At 43.3% G+C, this 24,763-nt stretch overlaps 1 protein-coding gene across 2 annotated transcripts in view; it reads left to right on the plus strand.

Moving 5' to 3' along the window:
- CNTN5 (contactin 5) overlaps positions 1-24,763 on the plus strand; it is a 2,165,994-nt gene that overhangs the window by 2,060,135 nt on the left and 81,096 nt on the right. For both annotated transcript variants that reach the window (XM_063951497.1, XM_063951498.1), the window contains one exon: positions 10,477-10,586. In XM_063951497.1, the coding sequence (XP_063807567.1) occupies positions 10,477-10,586 (110 nt within the window). The remainder of the gene's footprint in view (positions 1-10,476; positions 10,587-24,763) is intronic.

Raw genomic sequence — 24,763 nt, forward strand, 5'->3', positions numbered from 1 at the left:
ACATGTTCTAGGTCGAGAGGTCAAAAGGTCGACATGAGTTTTTTTTTTTTAAATCTTTTTTTGAACCTTTTCATACTTAACGATCCACGTGGACTACAATTGGGAACAGTAACCTGCCCGAAGCATGGCGAGCAAACACGGTGCACTGACTGGGGTTCCCGGTCACTCTACGAAGAAAACAACACAAAAAAACATAAAAAACTCATGTCGACATTTTGACCTGTCCACCTAGAACATGTCGACCTAGAGACCCTGTCGACCTAGCATCCCTGTCGACCAATAGTGGTCAACCTAGACACTGTCGACCTAGTTACTATCTACCTTCCATACCACACCCACTTTAATCTTTAGAGGTCTATTCATGAAGCAATGAAATGTATGGGGAAGTGAGGGGTGTAGTACGGCTGACCGGCGGTCTCCTGACCGCTGGTCAGCTTACTGACGCCGGGATCCCTGCAGCATACCGACGCCGGGATCCCGGCGGGGAGGGGCGAGTGCAGCAATCCCCTTGCGGACTCGCTGCGCTCGCCACGCTGCGGGCTCGGTGGCGACCTGCGGTCGCCACGGGTTGTATTCCCACTCTATGGTTGTCGTGGACACCCACGAGTGGAAATAGTCCCTGTTGGTCGGCATGCCGACCATCGGGACAGTGACCCGTCGGGCTGGTGGAGGAGGTCATGTGACTGTCGGTCAGCTGACCGGCGGTCACATGAATACCACCCGGAAGTGAGCCTTGCCCTGTGGAGAAGTGGCAACCAATCAGGATTGAAGTAACATTTATAATTTGCATACTATAAAAATATACAGAGCAGCTGATTGGTTGCCACAAGCAACTTCTCCACTGTCTCACTTCTCCACTCTTTTCACTGCTTCATGAATAGACCCCTAAGTCTACAGTATTTCATTCTCTGAATGTTCTTGGTGCTGTAGCTCAATTCAATGGACACTACCCAGGAGTACATTTATACTCTATATTATGGTATATTTATCAAAAGTGGAGGTATTTTAAATTGCAGCTTTATGTAATAAATGTTATAAAATGATAGTTTGAATTAGTTTGGTTGTGATGGACAACACCTCCAATTGTTTTATATATATATATATATATATATATATATATATACACTGCTCAAAAAAATAAAGGGAACACTAAAATAACACATCCTAGATCTGAATGAATGAAATATTCTTATTAAATACTTTGTTCTTTACATAGTTGAATGTGCTGACAACACAATCACACAAAAATTATCAATGGAAATCAAATGTATTAACCCATGGAGGTCTGGATTTGGAGTCACACTCAAAATTATAGTGGAAAAACACACTACAGGCTGATCCAACTTTGATGTAATGTCCTTAAAACAAGTCAAAATGACGCTCAGTAGTGTGTGTGGCCTCCACGTGCCTGTATGACCTCCCTACAACGCCTGGGCATGCTCCTGATGAGGTGGCGGATGGTCTCCTGAGGGATCTCCTCCCAGACCTGGACTAAAGCATCTGCCAACTCCTGGACAGTCTGTGGTGCAACGTGGCGTTGGTGGATGGAGCAAGACATGATGTCCCAGATGTGCTCAATTGGATTCAGGTCTGGGGAATGGGCGATCCAGTCCATAGCATCAATGCCTTTGTCTTGCAGGAACTGCTGACACACTCCAGCCACATGAGGTCTAGCATTGTCTTGCATTAGGAGGAACCAAGGGCCAACCGCACCAGCATATGGTCTCACAAGGGGTCTGAGGATCTCATCTCGGTACCTAATGGCAGTCAGGCTACCTCTGGCAAGCACATGGAGGACTGTGCGGACCCCAAAGAAATGCCACCCCACACCATTACTGACCCACTGCCAAACCGGTCATGCTGGAGGATGTTGCAGGCAGCAGAACGTTCTCCTTGGCATCTCCAGACTCTGTCACGTCTGTCACATGTGCTCAGTGAGAACCTGCTTTCATCTGTGAAGAGCACCGGGCGCCAGTGGCGAATTTGCCAATCTTGGTGTTCTCTGGCAAATGCCAAACGTCCTGCACGGTGTTGGGCTGTAAGCACAATCCCCAACTGTGGACGTCGGGCCCTCATACCACCCTCATGGAGTCTGTTTCTGATCATTTGAGTAGACACATGCACATTTGTGGCTTGCTGGAGGTCATTTTGCAGGGCTCTGGCAGTGCTCCTCCTGTTCCTTCTTGCACAAAGGCGGAGGTAGCGGTCCTGCTGCTGAGTTGTTGCCCTCCTACGGCCTCCTCTACGTCTTCTGATGTACTGGCCTGTCTACTGGTAGCGCCTCCATGCTCTGGACACTACGCTGACAGACACAGCAAACCTTCTTGCCACAGCTCGCACTGATGTGCCATCCTGGATGAGCTGCACTACCTGAGCCACTTGTGTGGGTTGTAGACTCCGTCTCATGCTACCACTAGAGTGAAAGCACCGCCAGCTTTCAAAAGTGACCAAAACATCAGCCAGAAAGCATAGGAGCTGAGAAGTGGTCTGTGGTCACCACCTGCAGAACAACTCCTTTATTGGGGGTGTCTTGCTAATTGCCTATAATTTCCACCTGTTGTCTATTCCATTTGTACAACAGCATGTGAAATTGATTGTCAATCAGTGTTGCTTCCTAAGTGGACAGTTTGATTTCACAGAAGTGTGATTGACTTGGAGTTACATTGTTTTGTTTAAGTGTTCCCTTTATTTTTTTGAGCAGTGTATATATATAAAAAAGATATCATAAGTCTCCCCCTAAGGGTGCAGCTCAATTAGCGTGAAATGCTGTTTTCGTGATAATAATGTGACGGGGTGTTTTATCGCGACCCATGAAAAGATGCTATTCAATTGTCCGTGAAAAATTAACAGCGGTAATTCTCCATAGGTTTACCATAAATTTATTTTCTAAACCTCCTGAGTAGGTCAAAAATTGTGAAAAATCCCTATTTTAAGGTAAAAATATCGGGTTATGGCTCAGAACCCCTTGGACACACCCTATATGACTAATTAGTCACTTAGAAGTTTTTAATTATTTTTAATTGGCCAATTATGATGTCTTTTTTGGGGTCAAAAAGTGTAAAATGATGGAAATTGAGGTACAAGATATTGGACAACTACTGTATATTGAGGTGCTTTATGAATGGGACAAGTTTTTAGGCAGACTTACAACAAACAAGTGGCTGTGCTGTGAATAGTGTACACAAGGCATGCTGCTGAGTGCTGTCCTGTAATTTACTGGTTAAACTGGCTGTGCTGTTCAGACTTATAACTAGTGGCTGTACTGTGTATAGTTAGTGTATACAAGGCATGCTGCTGTGTGCTGCACTGAACTCTGCTGGTTAAATTGGAGGTGCTGTATCCAGACGGGATCCGTTCAATTTGCCGGCTGTCAGAATCCTAGCGGTCAGGATGCCGACACCGGAATTGTGACAGCTGACAATGCCGCCAGTCGGAATACCGTCTCACAGGGGCTTTTTCCACTCATGGGTGTCCAAGACACCCATAGAGTGGGAACAGAATCTGTGTCGAGCGCAGACACCAAGCTCACAGCGCAAGACTCACCCCACTGCCAGCATTTTACCGGGCAGGATGCCGCTTCGGGATACTTATAGTCGGCATTCCACCCAGCGGTATTACTTACTGTATGTAATCTGTCCAGACTCATAACAAGTGGTTGCACTGTGTATAGTGTATACAAGACACGCTGCTGAGTGCTGCTCTGTTCTCTGCTAGTTAAATTGGCTGTGCTGTGTCCAGACTAATAACAAACAAGTGGCTGTACTGTGTGTAGCCAATGCAAGGCACACTGCTGTGTGCTGCTCTGTACTCTGCTGGCTAAAGTGGCTGTGCATTCACAAGCAGTACTACACTATGTATTGTCACTTGTCAGTTGTGAATAAAGTAAAGAAAAGTTAAAAAGTAAAACAAATTAAAAAGTAAAGAAAAAATTATTAGTTTACATTTGCACAACCTGTGTACGCCGTACCTCTGTGTGTTTATTTTTTACATACATAATATAATAAAAATCCATTGAATTGCCACAGTTTGAGTTGACCTATGAATTTTAAAATAATATATTTTTCTATTGTTTGTACTGTTCTGGCACACTGCATCCCTGTCCATTTATTAATCACGTATATACGATATATTGAAAGCCCCTTGAATTGATGCAGTGTGAGTTCAGCTGCAAATTAAAAAATATATTGTGCTATTGTTTGTACTGTTCTGGTGCACTTTGCCACTGTGCATTTATTATTCAACTACAATATATAATAAAAGTCCTTTGAATTGCTGCAGTGATCTGGGAATTGAAAAATGGATAATAATCACTTTAGAGAACAACCAAATACTATCGCTGCAGCTGCTGCCACCAGTCATGATGACGATAATAGTTCTTCAACGTCTTCTACTAAAGCCAATGCTCAAGGACATAGAGGATTTAAGTCAGGGCATCTAAAATAAAAAAAATTAAAAATACAGTGGTAAAGAAAAGAAAAAATCACCTCTAATAAATGGAAAGTTTGGTGCAGAAAAACTTAAAATTGACAAACATGCCTATTCACCAGACACAGGAAAGACTCAGGCCTTGGCCTTCATTTATGAATGGTGGTTCTGTAACTGTCAATGAGGCTTCTTCTGCCCCTTATGATGATGCAAGACCTTTTCACTCAGAGTCTAGAAGAGGTATACAAAATTAAAACCACTAAGGCAGTAGAACAAACTGTGAGTTCAGAACTGTCACACATCCTGGAGATGTCCACATTAGCTATATGTGGGTCTGACATTTCTCATACTGTCCTCATAGAGAAGCCTCTTTTGCCTCCTTCCACCATTTCTGCACCATCTGCACATGTGGGGAGCAGTACAAGTAAAGATGGTCATGAGGACATAATAGAAATTGAGGATGCTTGTGTGGAAGTGGAACAGGATGAGGGGGTATGTGTGTTGATGATATTGTTTGTGTAAGTCAGCCACCAGTGTCTGCAGTGCTTGCCCATGATAAAAAGTAAGCCATTGTGATGTCTGGGCATAAGACCAAAAAAAGCTACTTCTTGGGTGTGGAATTATTTTGACCCAAATCCTGACAAGGCATCTGCTCTATTTGTAAGGGCAGAGTTAGTCAAGGTAGTGACATTAGCCACCTAGGCACCTCCTCCATGTTACGTCATTTGAAACAAGTTAATGACATTTATTTTACAAGATTATAATGATTAATCATCATCAACCTACTCATTAGTGATCAGAGGTAGTACTTAAAAAACACATGTTTTGGGGGGCCAAACAAACCAAGCACTTCCGCTGCAAAAGTGACAGTCACTGTAGCTGAAGTGCTTTGTTTGTTAAATTGTGCATGTCCTTTTTAATATCTAACATATTTGGCCTATACTGGATGAGCGGTTAGCTGTGAGGTGGTCAAAATAGACTGAAAATAACTGGAAATGAATGTTATTGAGGTTAATAATGATGTAGGAACAAAAAAATGCACAAATTATTGGATTTGAGCTTTTTTGGGGCAATTTTTGAAAAAAAAACTACAAAACCAGTATTTGGGCAAAACCAAAACTGGATACACGTTAGAAGTTAGAACCAAAACCAGCAAAAATAGTTTGGCACACAACTCTAAAGTATATACTAATACCCATTTTTATGTACCTCCAATTTAATTTCATCACTAATTTTGCTGAAAAATACCTGCTTCCTGTTATTTTTTTACTTTGTTGAAATAACAGCCATTTGACACAATTTAAGTACCTCAAATATTTTTTATTATGACCACTAATTGACTTCTATACTTATTTTGAATTTTAGTTTGGATTTTTGGGTGGTACAGGCAGACTTCCCCATTTTCACCTACACTTTTCTCTAGTTTTGCTGGCAAGGATTATCACATGAATCCAGTTTTTGCACATTTGAAATTGACTAGGTTGAAACGTGGAGAGAGCACAAATCCCTAATAAGCCGTTTTTTGCTGCAATTTTTGTGAGACAGTCGCAAAAAGTTCAATCGCTGTAAATGACAGCATTATTTGGTAATTATCCATTGCACAGTGCAGCCAGTATTTCTTGACAAGCAATAATTTGAAATTCTTAAAATAGGCAATCTTGTGAAAATAATATACAGATGGAGTGTGCTTTAGTTTCCCCCCTGTGGTGTACCATAGTGCTATATAATAGAATGCCACAATGCAATGTTTCTGGCAATGCATTCTTCAACTTGCAAATTCTCATTTCGCCTCATGTAATTTATGATTTAAACTGCTATGATGATGGCTGATTCATTCTGCCGTGATGTATGATATAGGATGGGCTGTGAGCGCTTAGGGACAAATTATGTCAGCAGAACCTGCAAACTTTTGTTTCAAAGTACAGTAGACAAAAAATGTGATCATTTTACTGAACAAATGAGAATCTTTCACTGCTCCGTAGTCACAATTATGGCACATCCATTTCACACATGTTTTGGGGTAGCAAAACAAACCAAGCACTTCAGCCGCAAAAGTGGCTGTCACTGTAGCTGAAGTGCTTTGTTTGTTAAACTGTGCATGTCCTTTTTAATATCTAACATATTTGGCCTTTACTGGATGAGCTGTGAGCTGTGCGGTGGTCAAAATAGACTGAAAATAACTGGAAATTAAGGTTATTGAGGTTAATAATACTGTAGGAACAAAACAAAATGCCCAAATTATTTGATTTTAGCTTTTTTTGGCAATTTTTGAAAAAACTACAAAACCAGTATTTGGGCAAAACCAAAACCGGATGACAAGTTAGAACCAAAACCAGCAAAAATAGTTTGGCGCACAACTCTAAAGTTTATACTAATACCCATTTTTTATGTACCTCCAATTTAATTTCATCACTTATTTTGCTATAAGATTAACTAGGTTGAAATGTGGAGAGAGCACAAACTCCTAATAAGCCAATTTTCGCTGAAATTTTTATGAGATAGTCGCAAAAAGTTCAATCACTGTAAATGACAGCATTATTCTGTAATTATCCATTGCACAGTGGAGCCAGTATTTCTTGACAAGCAATAATTTGAAATTCTTAAAATAGGTAATCTTGTGAAAATAATATACAGATGGAGTGTGCTTTAGTTTCCCCCCTGTGGTATACCATAGTGCTATATAATAGAATGCCACAATGCAATGTTTCTGGCAATGCATTCTTCAACTTGTAAATTCTCATTTTGCCTCATGTAATTTATGATTTAAACTGCTATGATGATGGCTGATTCATTCTGCCGTGATTTGTGATATGGGATGGGCTGTTAGCGCTTAGGGACAAATTATGTCAGCAGAATCTGCAAAAAAAATTTTAAAAATACAGTAGAGAAAAAAAATTGATAATTTTACTGAACAAATGAGAATCTTTCACTGCTCCGTAGTCACAATTATGGCACATCCATTTCACTCATGTTTTTTTGGGGGGGGGGGGGGGGGGCAAACAAACCAAGCACTTCAGTCGCAAAAGTGGCAGTCACTGTAGCTGAAGTGCTTTGTTTGTTAAACTGTGCATGTCCTTTTTAATATCTAACATATTTGGCCTATACTGGATGAGCTGTGAGGTGGTCAAAATAGACTGAAAATAACTGGAAATTAATGTTATTGAGGTTAATAATACTGTAGGAACAAAAAAAATGCCCAAATTATTTGATTTTAGCATTTTTTTGGCAATTTTTGATAAAACTACAAAACCAGTATTTGGGCAAAACCAAAACCGGATGACAAGTTAGAACCAAAACCAGCAAAAATAGTTTGGCGCACAACTCTAAAGTATATACTAATACCCATTTTTATGTACCTCCAATTTAATTTCATCACTTATTTTGCTGAAAAATACCTGCTTTCTATCATTTTTTTTACTTTGTTGAAATAACAGCCATTTGACACAATTTAAGTACTCCAAATATTTTTTATTATGACCACTAATTGACTTCTATACTGTTTTCCGATTTTAGTTTGGATTTTTGTGTGGTACAGGTAGACTTCCCCATTTTCACCTACACTTTTCTCTAGTTTTGCTGGCAAGAATTATCACATGAATCCAGTTTTTGCGCATTTGAAATTGACTAGGTTGAAACGTGGAGAGAGCACAAACCCCTAATAATCCGATTTTCACTGCAATTTTTGTGAGATAGTCGCAAAAAGTTCAATCGCTGTAAATGACAGCATTATTCGGTAATTATCAGTGGAGCCAGTGTTACTTGACAAGCAATAAGTTGAAATTCTTAAAATAGGTAATCTTGTGAAATAATATACAGATGGAGTGTGCTATAGTTTCCCCCCTGTGGTGGATCCAGGAGCGTAGCTATGCCAGACGGGGGCCCCATAGCATAATTCCATGCCGTGGAACAGGCCCGCCCCCGACGCCACGCATACCCCTCCTCCCGCCAGTGGACCTCCCGCCCGTGGATTGCTCCATAGAAACCCCCTCCCCGCAGCACTCACCATTGGGGCTGCACTGCCGCCTCATCCGCTCTCCCGGCCGGCCCGGCTCCACCTATTGTCTCCTCACAGACGCTGGGAGGAGGCGTGGCCGTGGTCCATGGATGTCCCTGCAGACTCAGCCATGCCTCCTCCCAGCATTAATACTCAGGAGAGGCGGAGCTGGCGGCCGGGTGAGCAGGTGTGGCTGCAGTGCAGCAGCACACATAAAGGAAAAAGATGCCAGCGCCGGGGCTCACTCAGTAACTACAGTAGGTGCAGGGGAAGGCTCGGGCCCCAGAGACAACTCGGGCCCCATAGCAGTCACATCCCCTGCACCTATGGTAGCTACGCCCATGGGTGTATCATAGTGCTATATAATAGAATGCCACAATGCAATGTTTCTGGCAATGCATTCTTCAACTTGCAAATTCTCATTTCGCCTCATGTAATTTATGATTTAAACTGCTATGATGATGGCTGATTCATTCTGCCGTGATGTGTGATATGGGATGGGCTGTGAGCGCTTAGGGACAAATTATGTCAGCAGAACCTGCAAACTTTTGTTTCAAAATACAGTAGAGAAAAAATTTGATAATTTTACTGAACAAATGAGAAACTTTCACTGCTCTGTAGTCACAATTATGGCACATCCATTTCAGTGGCAAAGTTGTGCTAATCTATTTCTAACAGAGCAAATGTATCAACCCTTCTAAAGAGCAGAGAAGTCAAAAAGTGGAGAAATTTCCCATACCAACCAATCAGCTTCCAGCTAGAATTTTTTAAAGTACATTCTATAAAATGGTAGCTAGAAGCTGATTGGGTACTACAGTATGGACAACTTCTTCTCTTGTCCTCTTCTCTTTAGAAGGCTTGATACATCTCCCCCTTACAATTCTAATTGGAGATAACAGATGAAGCCATATCGTTATATCCTATAGTAAAACCTGCTTGATCTGTAAAATCGAATTCCTGGTTGCATACAAACTCTGTGTCAACAACCAGCTCCTAACTGTACGTTTTCAAACCCAGCCTGTGATATACAGATGGAGCCGTGCTCATCTGAGGGGGCTCCATCGCAGGCGAGCACTCCCGGCGTGACTAGGCGATCAGTCTGCCTAATCACACCGGGAGTGCACAGAGACGTTCCCATTCCGAGCGTCTCCGTCCGGGCTCTCCATTCAAGTGAATGGGGCGTGTCTCTGTCACCGGCGCGCGCGCCTGGCGGGACGGAGACGCTCTCGCCGTTAGGTGCGCTCGGCTCCATCTGTAGAGGTTAGGAGCTGATTGCCTGGTACTTTATCTCCATCCACTTTATCTCCGTAAAAGGCTTAGTAAATAAACCCCTTTATCTCCTACTGTAAGCTCTACAGAAATAAACTTACAGCAAACGGTACCATCATTTGAATTAAAAATGTACAAATTGACTCTTAAAGTGGTGACCCCTTCAGAATTACATTTGTTTGTTGTCCTCTCGTTTTTCATCTAAAGCCTTATAGAAATATAATGGAGTGCACATATTCATTAGGCATAACAGGGTTTTAATAATTAGCCCCAGATTTATCAATCCTTGGAGAGTGATAAATAGGACGGTGATAAAGTACCAATCAATCAGCTTCTAACTGTCATTTTTCAAACTTAGCCTGTGACATGGCAGTTAGGGGCTGATTGGCTGGTACTTTATCACCTTGCTATTTATCAGTCTACAAGGCTTGATAAATCTGGGTCTAAAGGTGAATGGTACTTTAGGGGGGTTAAAAAGAAAAGGTATGTACAACAATTCCTTTCTGTGTTTAGCGCACTGTCATATACTGTACTGTAGGTACTCTTCTTATTTTCTACATTTTGAGCTCTCGCTGTAGTGTTGCCTGGTTTATTTTGCAGCATAAAGTTGAAGAGAACTTATTGTAGGAGAGACGTAATTAGAATACTCAGGAGCAAAGACTTAGCTCCGCTATGGTGCCAAATGTTGCCCATCAGATCTGCCATCAGATAGCCGGATGATCATCACTAAGGCTGACATGCTGCAAGTGACAGTTCAATAATTTATGTCTCTCTAATCCTCTCTGCAGAACCCAGCAGTCCGCCCACAGACGTCAAAGCAACAGGTTTGTCAGCATCAGAAATCCTTGTCACATGGAAGTCTTCCAAGGATAACGTGGGGAGACCCCTGGGATTTGAGGTATGAATGTAGATGATGATACTGACAGAATCAGCTCAGAAAACACAGCTGTGTGATTGCCTTCCTCTCTGTGGCCTCGTGGTTTTATATAGTGGGTTACAGCTGTACAATCATATTATGTACTGTATTATATTGGTATTAAAAAGGACAGAAAATAAGGAAGCTCCAGGCAGTGCTGTGCTTCCTAGTGCTGGCGGTCCCGTCCCTCTGTGTCACGTTATGACATCACATGTTCTAGTGGCGGGGCCCTCGGCGGCTGAGTGGGTGTAACTGAGCTGCCACTGCTGGGAGTCCAAGTGTAGGATACTTTAAATGTGTCATGGATGTGTAGTGGAATTTCAGGCTATTTACAATTGAGAGATTCAGGGATCTATTCATGAAGCAGTGAAAAGAGTGGAGAAGTTGCCCATGACAACCAACCAATCAGCTGCTCTGTATGATTTTATAGTATACAAATTATAAATGTTACCTCAACACTGATTGGTTGCCATGGGCAACATCTCCACTGGCTCACTTCTCCACACTTTTCACTGCTTCATGAATAGGCCCCTCAGATGGAACTTCATGGCTAATTGAATCTGTCCCTCTAAGTTAAAAGGAAATTATGTGAAATACAATAATAATATTATGAGGAATTTACATGTGTAGGAAGACCCATACAGTTGCATCCAGGATTGACTGATCTCTCCTGCCTGTTTGTTTGTTTGTTTGTTTGTTTGTTTGTTTGTTTATTTGCCTGTCTATCTATCTATCTATCTATCTATCTATCTATCTATCTATCTATCTATCTATCTATCTATCTGTGTGTTTATATGCTTCAATATAAAGTACAATAAAACCAGGAATAGTCAAGCTTAAAATAGGCCTTGGGGTCTCTTCTGTGGGTGCAGCAGGTGTATGCGCATGGATAAAAGGGGATGTGGACCAATCTTAACTTGCTGGCTTGAGCAGAGCACTGGGAGGTGGAGCTGTACAACCAGGCATCCAGATATTGGATGGCCCATCAGGCCATTGGGGCAGCTGCCATTTGTCAGAAGTGCCAGATGGCAGGTCTGGCAGTGATAATGATAAACCCATAAACAATTCCCATTCATGGGTTTTCATTTTAGTGCAGATGTGTCCTCATTTATCTTTGCTGGAATCACGCTAAATAGCCCTTGTAGTCGCGTCATACCGTATCGGCATTCGGTAGCGCCGAGCATCTTTATTGCGTTTTTTTCACGAAAATGTGTCTTAGATGCACAGTAATGTAATAGGACGAACAAGCAGCTTCTACTGATTAAAATGGTATGCAGCATGCCTATATTCTGTGTGTAACTGCGGCTCTATCTACGCCTGCGACTGTATGCAAATACAGTCTCAGTTACACATAGAATATAGGCATGCTGTACAGTATATCATTTTAATCAGCAGAAACTGCTTGTGCATCCTATTACATTACTGTGTGTCTAAGACACATTTTCGCAGAAAAAAAATGCAAAAATAGACGCTTGGCGCTAACAAGTCACGCGGCACTCGCGCGTTATGTGTAACACGATTTGTAGCGCACAGAGCAAAGATGTAAGAGGATACATCTGTAGACCTAAAATTTTAGAATTTCCCGCAAACTTTTGAACTTTGGCGACAATTTTAATGACCAGCTTTAAAAAAAGGTGTGGGTATCGCCACTGGATGTGTCCGTTTGTGGGCCCACCTACTGCAGAGTGCAATGCACATCTCTGGTACCCAGAAAACCTAATCTGACTTCCATACTGCTCCAGACTAATGCAAAAGTTTCCTTTCCAAAAAGTGAGGCCATAGACAGGGGCATAGTCACAACTTTGTTGGTCCCACAGCAACATTTTGAAGGGGCCCCATCCCAATGCTTCTAGAAAGACACATCTCTTCAGTTGTTAATTTTATGCCCTATAATAGTGCCCTAGTTAATTTTCTGAACAATAGTAAAGCCTTATTTAATGTTATGCCCCATAGTAGTGCAGTGGCGCACACAGGGGTGGTTTCCGAGTACCTGGAAACCCCCCTGAAGAGTTGAATTTTCTATTTTGAGACGGAGACAGCTGTGCCTCCGTCTCAACAAAAGCTGCGATCGCGATCGCCTCGGCGGAGCTGCAGCAGCAGAGAGCTATGGAGCTCTCTGCTTATAGAATGTCTCTTCGCCCGGGGAAGCTGCTGGCTGTGCATGCTCTGCCACAGCAGCTCCGTCCTCTTACACTGCTCTCAGCGCCTGGTGGATTACATATAACGCTGTATATGTAAGTGTGAAGTCTATGTTTATGTGTGACTGTATTTGTATATTTGTATGTATGTGTCTGTGTGTGTACTTGTGTATGTACAATATTTATGTATGTATCATGTGTGTTTGTGTATGTACTATATATGAATGTGTGCTATATATATATGTGCATGTGTGTGTATATATATATATATATATATATATATATATATATATATCTATACACTGCTCAAAAAAATAAACGGAACACTTAAACAACACATCCTAGATCTGAATGAATGAAATATTCTTATTAAATACTTTGTTCTTTACATAGTTGAATGTGCTGACAACAATATCAGACAAAAATTATCAATGGAAATAAAATTTATTAACCCATGGTGGTCTGGATTTGGAGTCACACTCAAAATTAAAGTGGAAAAACACACTACAGGCTGATGTAATGTCCTTAAAACAAGTCAAAATGAGGCTCAGTAGTGTGTGTGGCCTCCACGTGCCTGTATGACCTCCCTACAACGCCTGGGCATGCTCCTGATGAGGTCGTGGATGGTCTCCTGAGGGATCTCCTCCCAGACCTGGACTAAAGCATCTGCCAACTCCTGGACAGTCTGTAGTGCAATTTGGCGTTGGTGGATGGAGCGAGACATGATGTCCCAGATGTGCTCAATTGGATTCAGGTCTTTGGAACGGGCGGGCCAGTCCATAGCATCAATACCTTCATCTTGCAGGAACTGCTGACACACTCCAGCCACATGAGGTCTAGCATTGTCTTGCATTAGGAGGAACCCAGGGCCAACCGCACCAGCATATGGTCTCACAAGGGGTCTGAGGATCTCATCTCGGTACCTAATGGCAGTCAGGTTACCTCTGGTGAGCACATGGAGGGCTGTGCAGCCCCCCAAAGAAATGCCACCCCACACCATTACTGACCCACTGCCAAACCGGTCATGCTGGAGGATGTTGCAGGCAGCAGAACATTCTCCTTGGCGTCTCCAGACTCTGTCACATCTGTCACATGTGCTCAGTGAGAACCTGCTTTCATCTGTGAAGAGCACAGGGTGCCAGTGGCGAATTTGCCAATATTGGTGTTCTCTGGCAAATGCCAAACGTCCTGCATGGTGTTGGGCTGTAACCACAACCCTCACCTGTGGACGTCGGGCCCTCATACCACCCTCATGGAGTCTGTTTCTGATCGTTTCAGTAGACACATGCACATTTGTGGCTTGCTGGAGGTCATTTTGCAGGGCTCTGGCAGTGCTCCTCCTGTTCCTCCTTGCACAAAGGCGGAGGTAGCGGTCCTGCTGCTGGGTTGTTGCCCTCCTACGGCCTCCTCCACATCTCCTGATGTACTGGCCTGTCTCCTGGTAGCGCCTCCATGCTCTGGACACTACGCTGACAGACACAGCAAACCTTCTTGCCACAGCTCGCACTGATGTGCCATCCTGGATGAGCTGCACTACCTGAGCCACTTGTGTGGGCTGTAGACTCCGTCTCATGCTACCACTAGAGTGAAAGCACCGCCAGCTTTCAAAAGTGACCAAAACATCAGCCAGAAAGCATAGGAGCTGAGAAGTGGTCTGTGGTCACCACCTGCAGAACAACTCCTTTATTGGCGGTGTCTTGCTAATTGCCTATAATTTCGACCTGTTGTCTATTCCATTTGCACAACAGCATGTGAAATTGATTGTTAATCTGTGTTGCTTCCTAAGTGGACAGTTTGATTTCACAGAAGTGTGATTGACTTGGAGTTACATTGTGTTGTTTAAGTGTTCCCTTTATTTTTTTGAGCAGTGTATATATACACACATAAACAGATGGAGCCACGCTAATTGTGGCTCCATCTGTGACGGAGTGCGCCCAGTGAATGGGAGCGTCTCTGTACGCTCGCTAGCGTGCCTGGGCGGAGGCACGCCGGGCACCCCCCTCCTGCGATGTAGCCATGCTCAATGAGCATGGCTCCATCTGTATAAATATTTGTATATACATATATATATGTATGTGTGTATATATATATATATATATATATTTTGAAAGAAGCAGGGAGCGCCAATAGTGCATTAAAAGTGTAACAATTTATTTATAACACATCCAAATACGATGATCAAATAAAACCCGTACCATAAAAGGCGGTTAAACCACCGCTTGTATAACCAGCATGAAATTATCCCACAATACAACTCAGCATACGTGATTCAGTATCCATACGTCAGACCACGCCCATACGCGTTTCGTCATCAGACTTCGTCAGTGGGCTTGGTCTGAAGTCACAATCTCATTATTTAAATACACCCTGCAGCACTCTGATTGGCCTATGCAAGATGTCTTAGAACAGCTACAAATCATCTATACAGCAGCTGATCCATATTAAACCAATGGATTCATTTATCAAATAGTACATTTTATACGTGTCTAAACGATTAGGAGAGAATTCATAAAGGCATCAAAGTACATGAATATGTACGGAATATTAAAAAATAAAACATATATAAAAAAAAATATGTTTGTTGAAATGTAATCATGTAAATGCAGTATAAAAATATTAATGCACTCTAATAGGTAATATTCACACTACCCATAGACACATTGTTATTCATAAACCAATAACTATATTAGAGTAAAATAAGCAATATTCCAAACTTCTATATATCACATACTGACCAACCCTATATTCATTGTACTCTTGTTACCATTGGCAACCACAGCAGGGTAATTAAGCAGACAGGAGTTTTTCCCAACACCAACAGGTTTAGATGATGGACTAATTATAATGGCACAGCAACTATGCACATACTAAAAAGCCTCTTGTTTGTATCGTATATATCGACTCAAGAGGGAATTAAAAGGTCAATTCAAGCATCTTATAAAGAAAATTTTTAGTTTGAAGCATGTTATTAGAGCAAATGATACTAATAGGGACACCACATGAAACTGGCTATTTAGGCCAGCTGCACACTTAACGGAGAGATGTAACCTATTTGAGAAACGGAGTAAGTTCATACCCCTCATTCAATCCCTTTGGATGCAAAGTGTTCAATGTAAATATTAGAGATGAGCGGGTTCGGTTCCTCGGAATCCGAACCCGCCCGAACTTCATGTTTTTTTTCACGGGTCCGAGCGACTCGGATCTTCCCGCCTTGCTCGGTTAACCCGAGCGCGCCCGAACGTCATCATGACGCTGTCGGATTCTCGCGAGGCTCGGATTCTATCGCGAGACTCGGATTCTATATAAGGAGCCGCGCGTCGCCGCCATTTTCACACGTGCATTGAGATTGATAGGGAGAGGACGTGGCTGGCGTCCTCTCCATTTAGATTAGAAGAGAGAGAGTGAGATTGATTTGAGACAGAGACACTTGATTTACTGGAGCTTAGGAGTACTGTAGAGAGTGCAGAGTTTAGTAGTGACTGACCACAGTGACCACCAGACAGTGCAGTTTTATTTAATATAATCCGTTCTCTGCATGAAAAAAACGATACACAGTGACTCAGTCACATACCATATCTGTGTGCACTGCTCAGCCCAGTGTGCTGCATCATCTATGTATATATCTGACTGTGCTCACACAGCTTATAATTGTGGGGGAGACTGGTAGGTTATAGCAGGAGCCAGGAGTACATATTATTAAAATTAAACAGTGCACACTTTTGCTGCAGGAGTGCCACTGCCAGTGTGACTGACCAGTGACCTGACCACACTGACCACCAGTATAGTTAGTAGTATACTATATTGTGATTGCCTGAAAAAGTTAAACACTCGTCGTGTGACTTGTGTGGTGTTTTTTTTTTTATTCTATAAAAAACTCATTCTGCTGACAGACAGTGTCCAGCAGGTCCGTCATTATATAATATATACCTGTCCGGCTGCAGTAGTGATATATATATATTTTTTATATCATTATTTATCATCCAGTCGCAGCAGACACAGTACGGTAGTTCACGGCTGTAGCTACCTCTGTGTCGGCACTCGGCAGTCCATCCATAATTGTATACCACCTACCCGTGGTTTTTTTTTCTTTCTTCTTTATACATACATACTACATCTCATTATCAACCAGTCTATATTAGCAGCAGACACAGTACAGTAGTCCACGGCTGTAGCTACCTCTGTGTCGGCACTCGGCAGTCCGTCCATAATTGTATACCACCTAACCGTGGTTTTTTTTTCTTTCTTCTTTATACATACATACTACATCTCTTTATCAACCAGTCTATATTAGCAGCAGACACAGTACAGTACGGTAGTCCACGGCTGTAGCTACCTCTGTGTCGGCACTCGGCAGTCCGTCCATAATTGTATACCACCTACCCGTGTTTTTTTTTTCTTTCTTCTTTATACATACATACTACATCTCTTTATCAACCAGTCTATATTAGCAGCAGACACAGTACAGTAGTCCACGGCTGTAGCTACCTCTGTGTCGGCACTCGGCAGTCCATCCATAATTGTATACCACCTACCCGTGGGTTTTTTTTTCTTTCTTCTTTATACATACATACTACATCTCTTTATCAACCAGTCTATATTAGCAGCAGACACAGTACAGTAGTCCACGGCTGTAGCTACCTCTGTGTCGGCACTCGGCAGTCCATCCATAATTGTATACCACCTACCCGTGGTTTTTTTTCTTTCTTCTTTATACATACATACTACATCTCATTATCAACCAGTCTATATTAGCAGCAGACACAGTACAGTACGGTAGTCCACGGCTGTAGCTACCTCTGTGTCGGCACTCGGCAGTCCGTCCATAATTGTATACCACCTACCCGTGGTTTTTTTTTCTTTCTTCTTTATACATACATACTACATCTCTTTATCAACCAGTCTATATTAGCAGCAGACACAGTACAGTAGTCCACGGCTGTAGCTACCTCTGTGTCGGCACTCGGCAGTCCATCCATAATTGTATACCACCTACCCGTGGGTTTTTTTTTCTTTCTTCTTTATACATACATACTACATCTCTTTATCAACCAGTCTATATTAGCAGCAGACACAGTACAGTAGTCCACGGCTGTAGCTACCTCTGTGTCGGCACTCGGCAGTCCATCCATAATTGTATACCACCTACCCGTGGTTTTTTTTTCTTTCTTCTTTATACATACATACTACATCTCTTTATTAACCAGTCTATATTAGCAGCAGACACAGTACAGTAGTCCACGGCTGTAGCTACCTCTGTGTCGGCACTCGGCAGTCCATCCATAATTGTATACTAGTATCCATCCATCTCCATTGTTTACCTGAGGTGCCTTTTAGTTGTGCCTATTAAAATATGGAGAACAAAAATGTTGAGGTTCCAAAATTAGGGAAAGATCAAGATCCACTTCCACCTCGTGCTGAAGCTGCTGCCACTAGTCATGGCCGAGACGATGAAATGCCAGCAACGTCGTCTGCCAAGGCCGATGCCCAATGTCATAGTACAGAGCATGTCAAATCCAAAACACCAAATATCAGTAAAAAAAGGACTCCAAAACCTAAAATAAAATTGTCGGAGGAGAAGCGTAAACTTGCCAATATGCCATTTACCACACGGAGTGGCAAGGAACGGCTGAGGCCCTGGCCTATGTTCATGGCTAGTGGTTCAGCTTCACATGAGGATGGAAGCACTCAGCCTCTCGCTAGAAAAATGAAAAGACTCAAGCTGGCAAAAGCAGTAGCACCGCAAAGAACTGTGCGTTCTTCGAAATCCCAAATCCACAAGGAGAGTCCGACTCCAATTGTGTCGGTTGCGATGCCTGACCTTCCCAACACTGGACGTGAAGAGCATGCGCCTTCCACCATTTGCACGCCCCCTGCAAGTGATGGAAGGAGCACCCGCAGTCCAGTTCCTGATAGTCAGATTGAAGATGTCAGTGTTGAAGTACACCAGGATGAGGAGGATATGGGTGTTGCTGGCGCTGGGGAGGAAATTGACCAGGAGGATTCTGATGGTGAGGTGGTTTGTTTAAGTCAGGCACCCGGGGAGACACCTGTTGTCCGTGGGAGGAATATGGCCGTTGACATGCCTGGTGAAAATACCAAAAAAATCAGCTCTTCGGTGTGGAAGTATTTCACCAGAAATGCGGACAACAGGTGTCAAGCCGTGTGTTCCCTTTGTCAAGCTGTAATAAGTAGGGGTAAGGACGTTAACCACCTCGGAACATCCTCCCTTATACGTCACCTGCAGCGCATTCATAATAAGTCAGTGACAAGTTCAAAAACTTGGGCCGACAGCGGAAGCAGTCCACTGACCAGTAAATCCCTTCCTCTTGTAACCAAGCTCACGCAAACCACCCCACCAACTCCCTCAGTGTCAAATTCCTCCTTCCCCAGGAATGCCAATAGTCCTGCAGGCCATGTCACTGGCAATTCTGATGATTCCTCTCCTGCCTGGGATTCCTCCGATGCATCCTTGCGTGTAACGCCTACTGCTGCTGGCGCTGCTGTTGTTGCTGCTGGGAGTCGATGGTCATCCCAGAGGGGAAGTCGTAAGACCACTTGTACTACTTCCACCAAGCAATTGCCTGTCCAACAGTCCTTTGCGAGGAAGATGAAATATCACAGCAGTCATCCTACTGCAAAGCGGATAACTGAGGCCTTGACATCCTGGGTGGTGAGAAACGTGGTTCCGGTATCCATCATTACTGCAGAGCCAACTAGAGACTTGTTGGAGGTACTGTGTCCCCGGTACCAAATACCATCTAGGTTCCATTTCTCTAGGCAGGCGATACCGAAAATGTACACAGACCTCAGAAAAAGAGTCACCAGTGTCCTAAAAAATGCAGCTGTACCCAATGTCCACTTAACCACGGACATGTGGACAAGTGGAGCAGGGCAGGGTCAGGACTATATGACTGTGACAGCCCACTGGGTAGATGTATGGACTCCCGCCGCAACAACAGCAGCGGCGGCACCAGTAGCAGCATCTCGCAAACGCCAACTCTTTCCTAGGCAGGCTACGCTTTGTATCACCGGTTTCCAGAATACGCACACAGCTGAAAACCTCTTACGGCAACTGAGGAAGATCATCGCGGAATGGCTTACCCCAATTGGACTCTCCTGTGGATTTGTGGCATCGGACAACGCCAGCAATATTGTGTGTGCATTAAATCTGGGCAAATTCCAGCACGTCCCATGTTTTGCACATACCTTGAATTTGGTGGTGCAGATTTTTTTAAAAAACGACAGGGGCGTGCAAGAGATGCTGTCGGTGGCCAGAAGAATTGCGGGACACTTTCGGCGTACAGGCACCACGTACAGAAAACTGGAGCACCACCAAAAACTACTGAACCTGCCCTGCCATCATCTGAAGCAAGAAGTGGTAACGAGGTGGAATTCAACCCTCTATATGCTTCAGAGGTTGGAGGAGCAGCAAAAGGCCATTCAAGCCTATACAATTGAGCACGATATAGGAGGTGGAATGCACCTGTCTCAAGCGCAGTGGAGAATGATTTCAACGTTGTGCAAGGTTCTGATGCCCTTTGAACTTGCCACACGTGAAGTCAGTTCAGACACTGCCAGCCTGAGTCAGGTCATTCCCCTCATCAGGCTTTTGCAGAAGAAGCTGGAGACATTGAAGGAGGAGCTAACACGGAGCGATTCCGCTAGGCATGTGGGACTTGTGGATGGAGCCCTTAATTCGCTTAACAAGGATTCACGGGTGGTCAATCTGTTGAAATCAGAGCACTACATTTTGGCCACCGTGCTCGATCCTAGATTTAAAGCCTACCTTGGATCTCTCTTTCCGGCAGACACAAGTCTGCTGGGGTTGAAAGACCTGCTGGTGAGAAAATTGTCAAGTCAAGCGGAACGCGACCTGTCAACAACATCTCCTCCTTCACATTCTCCCGCAACTGGGGGTGCGAGGAAAAGGCTCAGAATTCCGAGCCCACCCGCTGGCGGTGATGCAGGGCAGTCTGGAGCGACTGCTGATGCTGACATCTGGTCCGGACTGAAGGACCTGACAACGATTACGGACATGTCGTCTACTGTCACTGCATATGATTCTCTCACCATTGAAAGAATGGTGGAGGATTATATGAGTGACCGCATCCAAGTAGGCACGTCACACAGTCCGTACTTATACTGGCAGGAAAAAGAGGCAATTTGGAGGCCCTTGCACAAACTGGCTTTATTCTACCTAAGTTGCCCTCCCACAAGTGTGTACTCCGAAAGAGTGTTTAGTGCCGCCGCTCACCTTGTCAGCAATCGGCGTACGAGGTTACATCCAGAAAATGTGGAGAAGATGATGTTCATTAAAATGAATTATAATCAATTCCTCCGTGGAGACATTCACCAGCAGCAATTGCCTCCACAAAGTACACAGGGTGCTGAGATGGTGGATTCCAGTGGGGACGAATTGATAATCTGTGAGGAGGGGGATGTACACGGTGATATATCGGAGGATGATGATGAGGTGGACATCTTGCCTCTGTAGAGCCAGTTTGTGCAAGGAGAGATTAATTGCTTCTTTTTTGGGGGGGGTCCAAACCAACCCGTCATATCAGTCACAGTCGTGTGGCAGACCCTGTCACTGAAATGATGGGTTGGTTAAAGTGTGCATGTCCTGTTTATACAACATAAGGGTGGGTGGGAGGGCCCAAGGACAATTCCATCTTGCACCTCTTTTTTCTTTTCTTTTTCTTTGCGTCATGTGCTGTTTGGGGAGGGTTTTTTGGAAGGGCCATCCTGCGTGACACTGCAGTGCCACTCCTAGATGGGCCCGGTGTTTGTGTCGGCCACTAGGGTCGCTTATCTTACTCACACAGTCAGCTACCTCATTGCGCCTCTTTTTTTCTTTGCGTCATGTGCTGTTTGGGGAGGGTTTTTTGGAAGGGACATCCTGCGTGACACTGCAGTGCCACTCCTAGATGGGCCGGGTGTTTGTGTCGGCCACTAGGGTCGCTTATCTTACTCACACAGTCAGCTACCTCATTGCGCCTCTTTTTTTCTTTGCGTCATGTGCTGTTTGGGGAGGGTTTTTTGGAAGGGACATCCTGCGTGACACTGCAGTGCCACTCCTAGATGGGCCCGGTGTTTGTGTCGCCCACTAGGGTCGCTTATCTTACTCACACAGTCAGCTACCTCATTGCGCCTCTTTTTTTCTTTGCGTCATGTGCTGTTTGGGGAGGGTTTTTTGGAAGGGACATCCTGCGTGACACTGCAGTGCCACTCCTAGATGGGCCCGGTGTTTGTGTCGGCCACTAGGGTCGCTTATCTTACTCAGACAGCGACCTCGGTGCAAATTTTAGGACTAAAAATAATATTGTGAGGTGTGAGGTATTCAGAATAGACTGAAAATGAGTGTAAATTATGGTTTTTGAGGTTAATAATACTTTGGGATCAAAATGACCCCCAAATTCTATGATTTAAGCTGTTTTTTAGGGTTTTTTGAAAAAAAACACCCGAATCCAAAACACACCCGAATCCGACAAAAAAAATTCGGTGAGGTTTTGCCAAAACGCGGTCGAACCCAAAACACGGCCGCGGAACCGAACCCAAAACCAAAACACAAAACCCGAAAAATTTCAGGCGCTCATCTCTAGTAAATATCCAGAATGTCTCTCTTTTATTCAATATGTTTTCTCTATCTCCGCCACGCTTGTCAAGTGGTATGTGTTCCAGCCCTATAAATTTTAATGAGGCTGGATTGCTGCAATGATGCTGTTTAAAATGACATGGAACACTATGATTTTCTACATTGTTCCTGATGTTTCTTAGGTGCTCTAAAATTCTCAACTTTAGCACTCTCTTCGTAATAAAGTTATTTATTCTGAACTTTTTATCCGTATTTAAACCACTGAAGGTTTTCGTACCTTTTAACCCATACTGGCACACTTTACACTTGCCACATGTATAAAATCCTTCTACTCTGGGCAATAGTAAAGTAAGTGTAAAGTGAGTAGAAGGATTTTATACATGTGGCAAGTGTAAAGTGTGCCAGTATGGGTTAAAAGGTACGAAAACCTTCAGTGGTTTAAATACGGATAAAAAGTTCAGAATAAATAACTTTATTAATTGTAACACTACATATGTTGTATATCTGCTGGAATGTGGGTGCGGGATGCGTTATATTGGCAAGACGAAGAGAGTGCTAAAGTTGAGAATTTTAGAGCACCTAAGAAACATCAGGAACAATGTAGAAAATCATAGTGTTCCACGTCATTTTAAACAGCATCATTGCAGCAATCCAGCCTCATTAAAATTTATAGGGCTGGAACACATACCACTTGACAAGCGTGGCGGAGATAGAGAAAACATATTGAATAAAAGAGAGACATTCTGGATATTTACATTGAACACTTTGCATCCAAAGGGATTGAATGAGGGGTATGAACTTACTCCGTTTCTCAAATAGGTTACATCTCTCCGTTAAGTGTGCAGCTGGCCTAAATAGCCAGTTTCATGTGGTGTCCCTATTAGCATCATTTGCTCTAATAACATGCTTCAAACTAAAAATTTTCTTTATAAGATGCTTGAATTGACCTTTTAATTCCCTCTTGAGTCGATATATACGATACGAACAAGAGGCTTTTTAGTATGTGCATAGTTGCTGTGCCATTATAATTAGTCCATCATCTAAACCTGTTGGTGTTGGGAAAAACTCCTGTCTGCTTAATTACCCTGCTGTGGTTGCCAATGGTAACAAGAGTACAATGAATATAGGGTTGGTCAGTATGTGATATATAGAAGTTTGGAATATTGCTTATTTTACTCTAATATAGTTATTGGTTTATGAATAACAATGTTTCTATGGGTAGTGTGAATATTACCTATTAGAGTGCATTAATATTTTTATACTGCATTTACATGATTACATTTCAACAAACAAATTTTTTTTTATATATGTTTTATTTTTTAATATTCCGTACGTATTCATGTACTTTGATGCCTTTATGAATTCTCTCCTAATCGTTTAGACACGTATAAAATGTACTATTTGATAAATGAATCCATTGGTTTAATATGGATCAGCTGCTGTATAGATGATTTGTAGCTGTTCTAAGACATCTTGCATAGGCCAATCAGAGTGCTGCAGGGTGTATTTAAATAATGAGATTGTGACTTCAGACCAAGCCCACTGACGAAGTCTGATGACGAAACGCGTATGGGCTAGAGATGAGCGGGTTCGGTTTCTCTGAATCCGAACCCGCCCGAACTTCATGTTTTTTTTCACGGGTCCGAGCGACTCGGATCTTCCCGCCTTGCTCGGTTAACCCGAGCGCGCCCGAACGTCATCATGACGCTGTCGGATTCTCGCGAGGCTCGGATTCTATCGCGAGACTCGAATTCTATATAAGGAGCCGCGCGTCGCCGCCATTTTCACACGTGCATTGAGATTGATAGGGAGAGGACGTGGCTGGCGTCCTCTCCATTTAGATTAGGGTTGAGAGAGAGAGAGAGAGAGAGATTGACCTGAGGCTGTGATACTGTAGAAGAGAGTGCAGAGTTTAGTGACTGACGACCACAGTGACCACCAGACAGTGCAGTTGTTTGTTTTATTTAATATATCCGTTCTCTGCCTGAAAAAAACGATACACACAGTGACTCAGTCACATACCATATCTGTGTGACTGTGCACTGCTCAGCCCAGTGTGCTGCATCAATGTATATATATATCTGACTGTGCTCAGCTCACACAGCTTATAATTGTGGGGGAGACTGGGGAGCACTGCAGTGCCAGTTATAGGTTATAGCAGGAGCCAGGAGTACATAATATTATATTAAAATTAAACAGTGCACACTTTTGCTGCAGGAGTGCCACTGCCAGTGTGACTAGTGACCAGTGACCTGACCACCAGTATATATAATATTAGTAGTATACTATCTCTTTATCAACCAGTCTATATTAGCAGCAGACACAGTACAGTGCGGTAGTTCACGGCTGTGGCTACCTCTGTGTCGGCACTCGGCAGCCCGTCCATAATTGTATATACCACCTAACCGTGGTTTTTTTTTCTTTCT

Source organism: Pseudophryne corroboree, chromosome 2 (assembly GCF_028390025.1).
Source record: "Pseudophryne corroboree isolate aPseCor3 chromosome 2, aPseCor3.hap2, whole genome shotgun sequence".
Lineage (NCBI taxonomy): Eukaryota > Metazoa > Chordata > Amphibia > Anura > Myobatrachidae > Pseudophryne > Pseudophryne corroboree.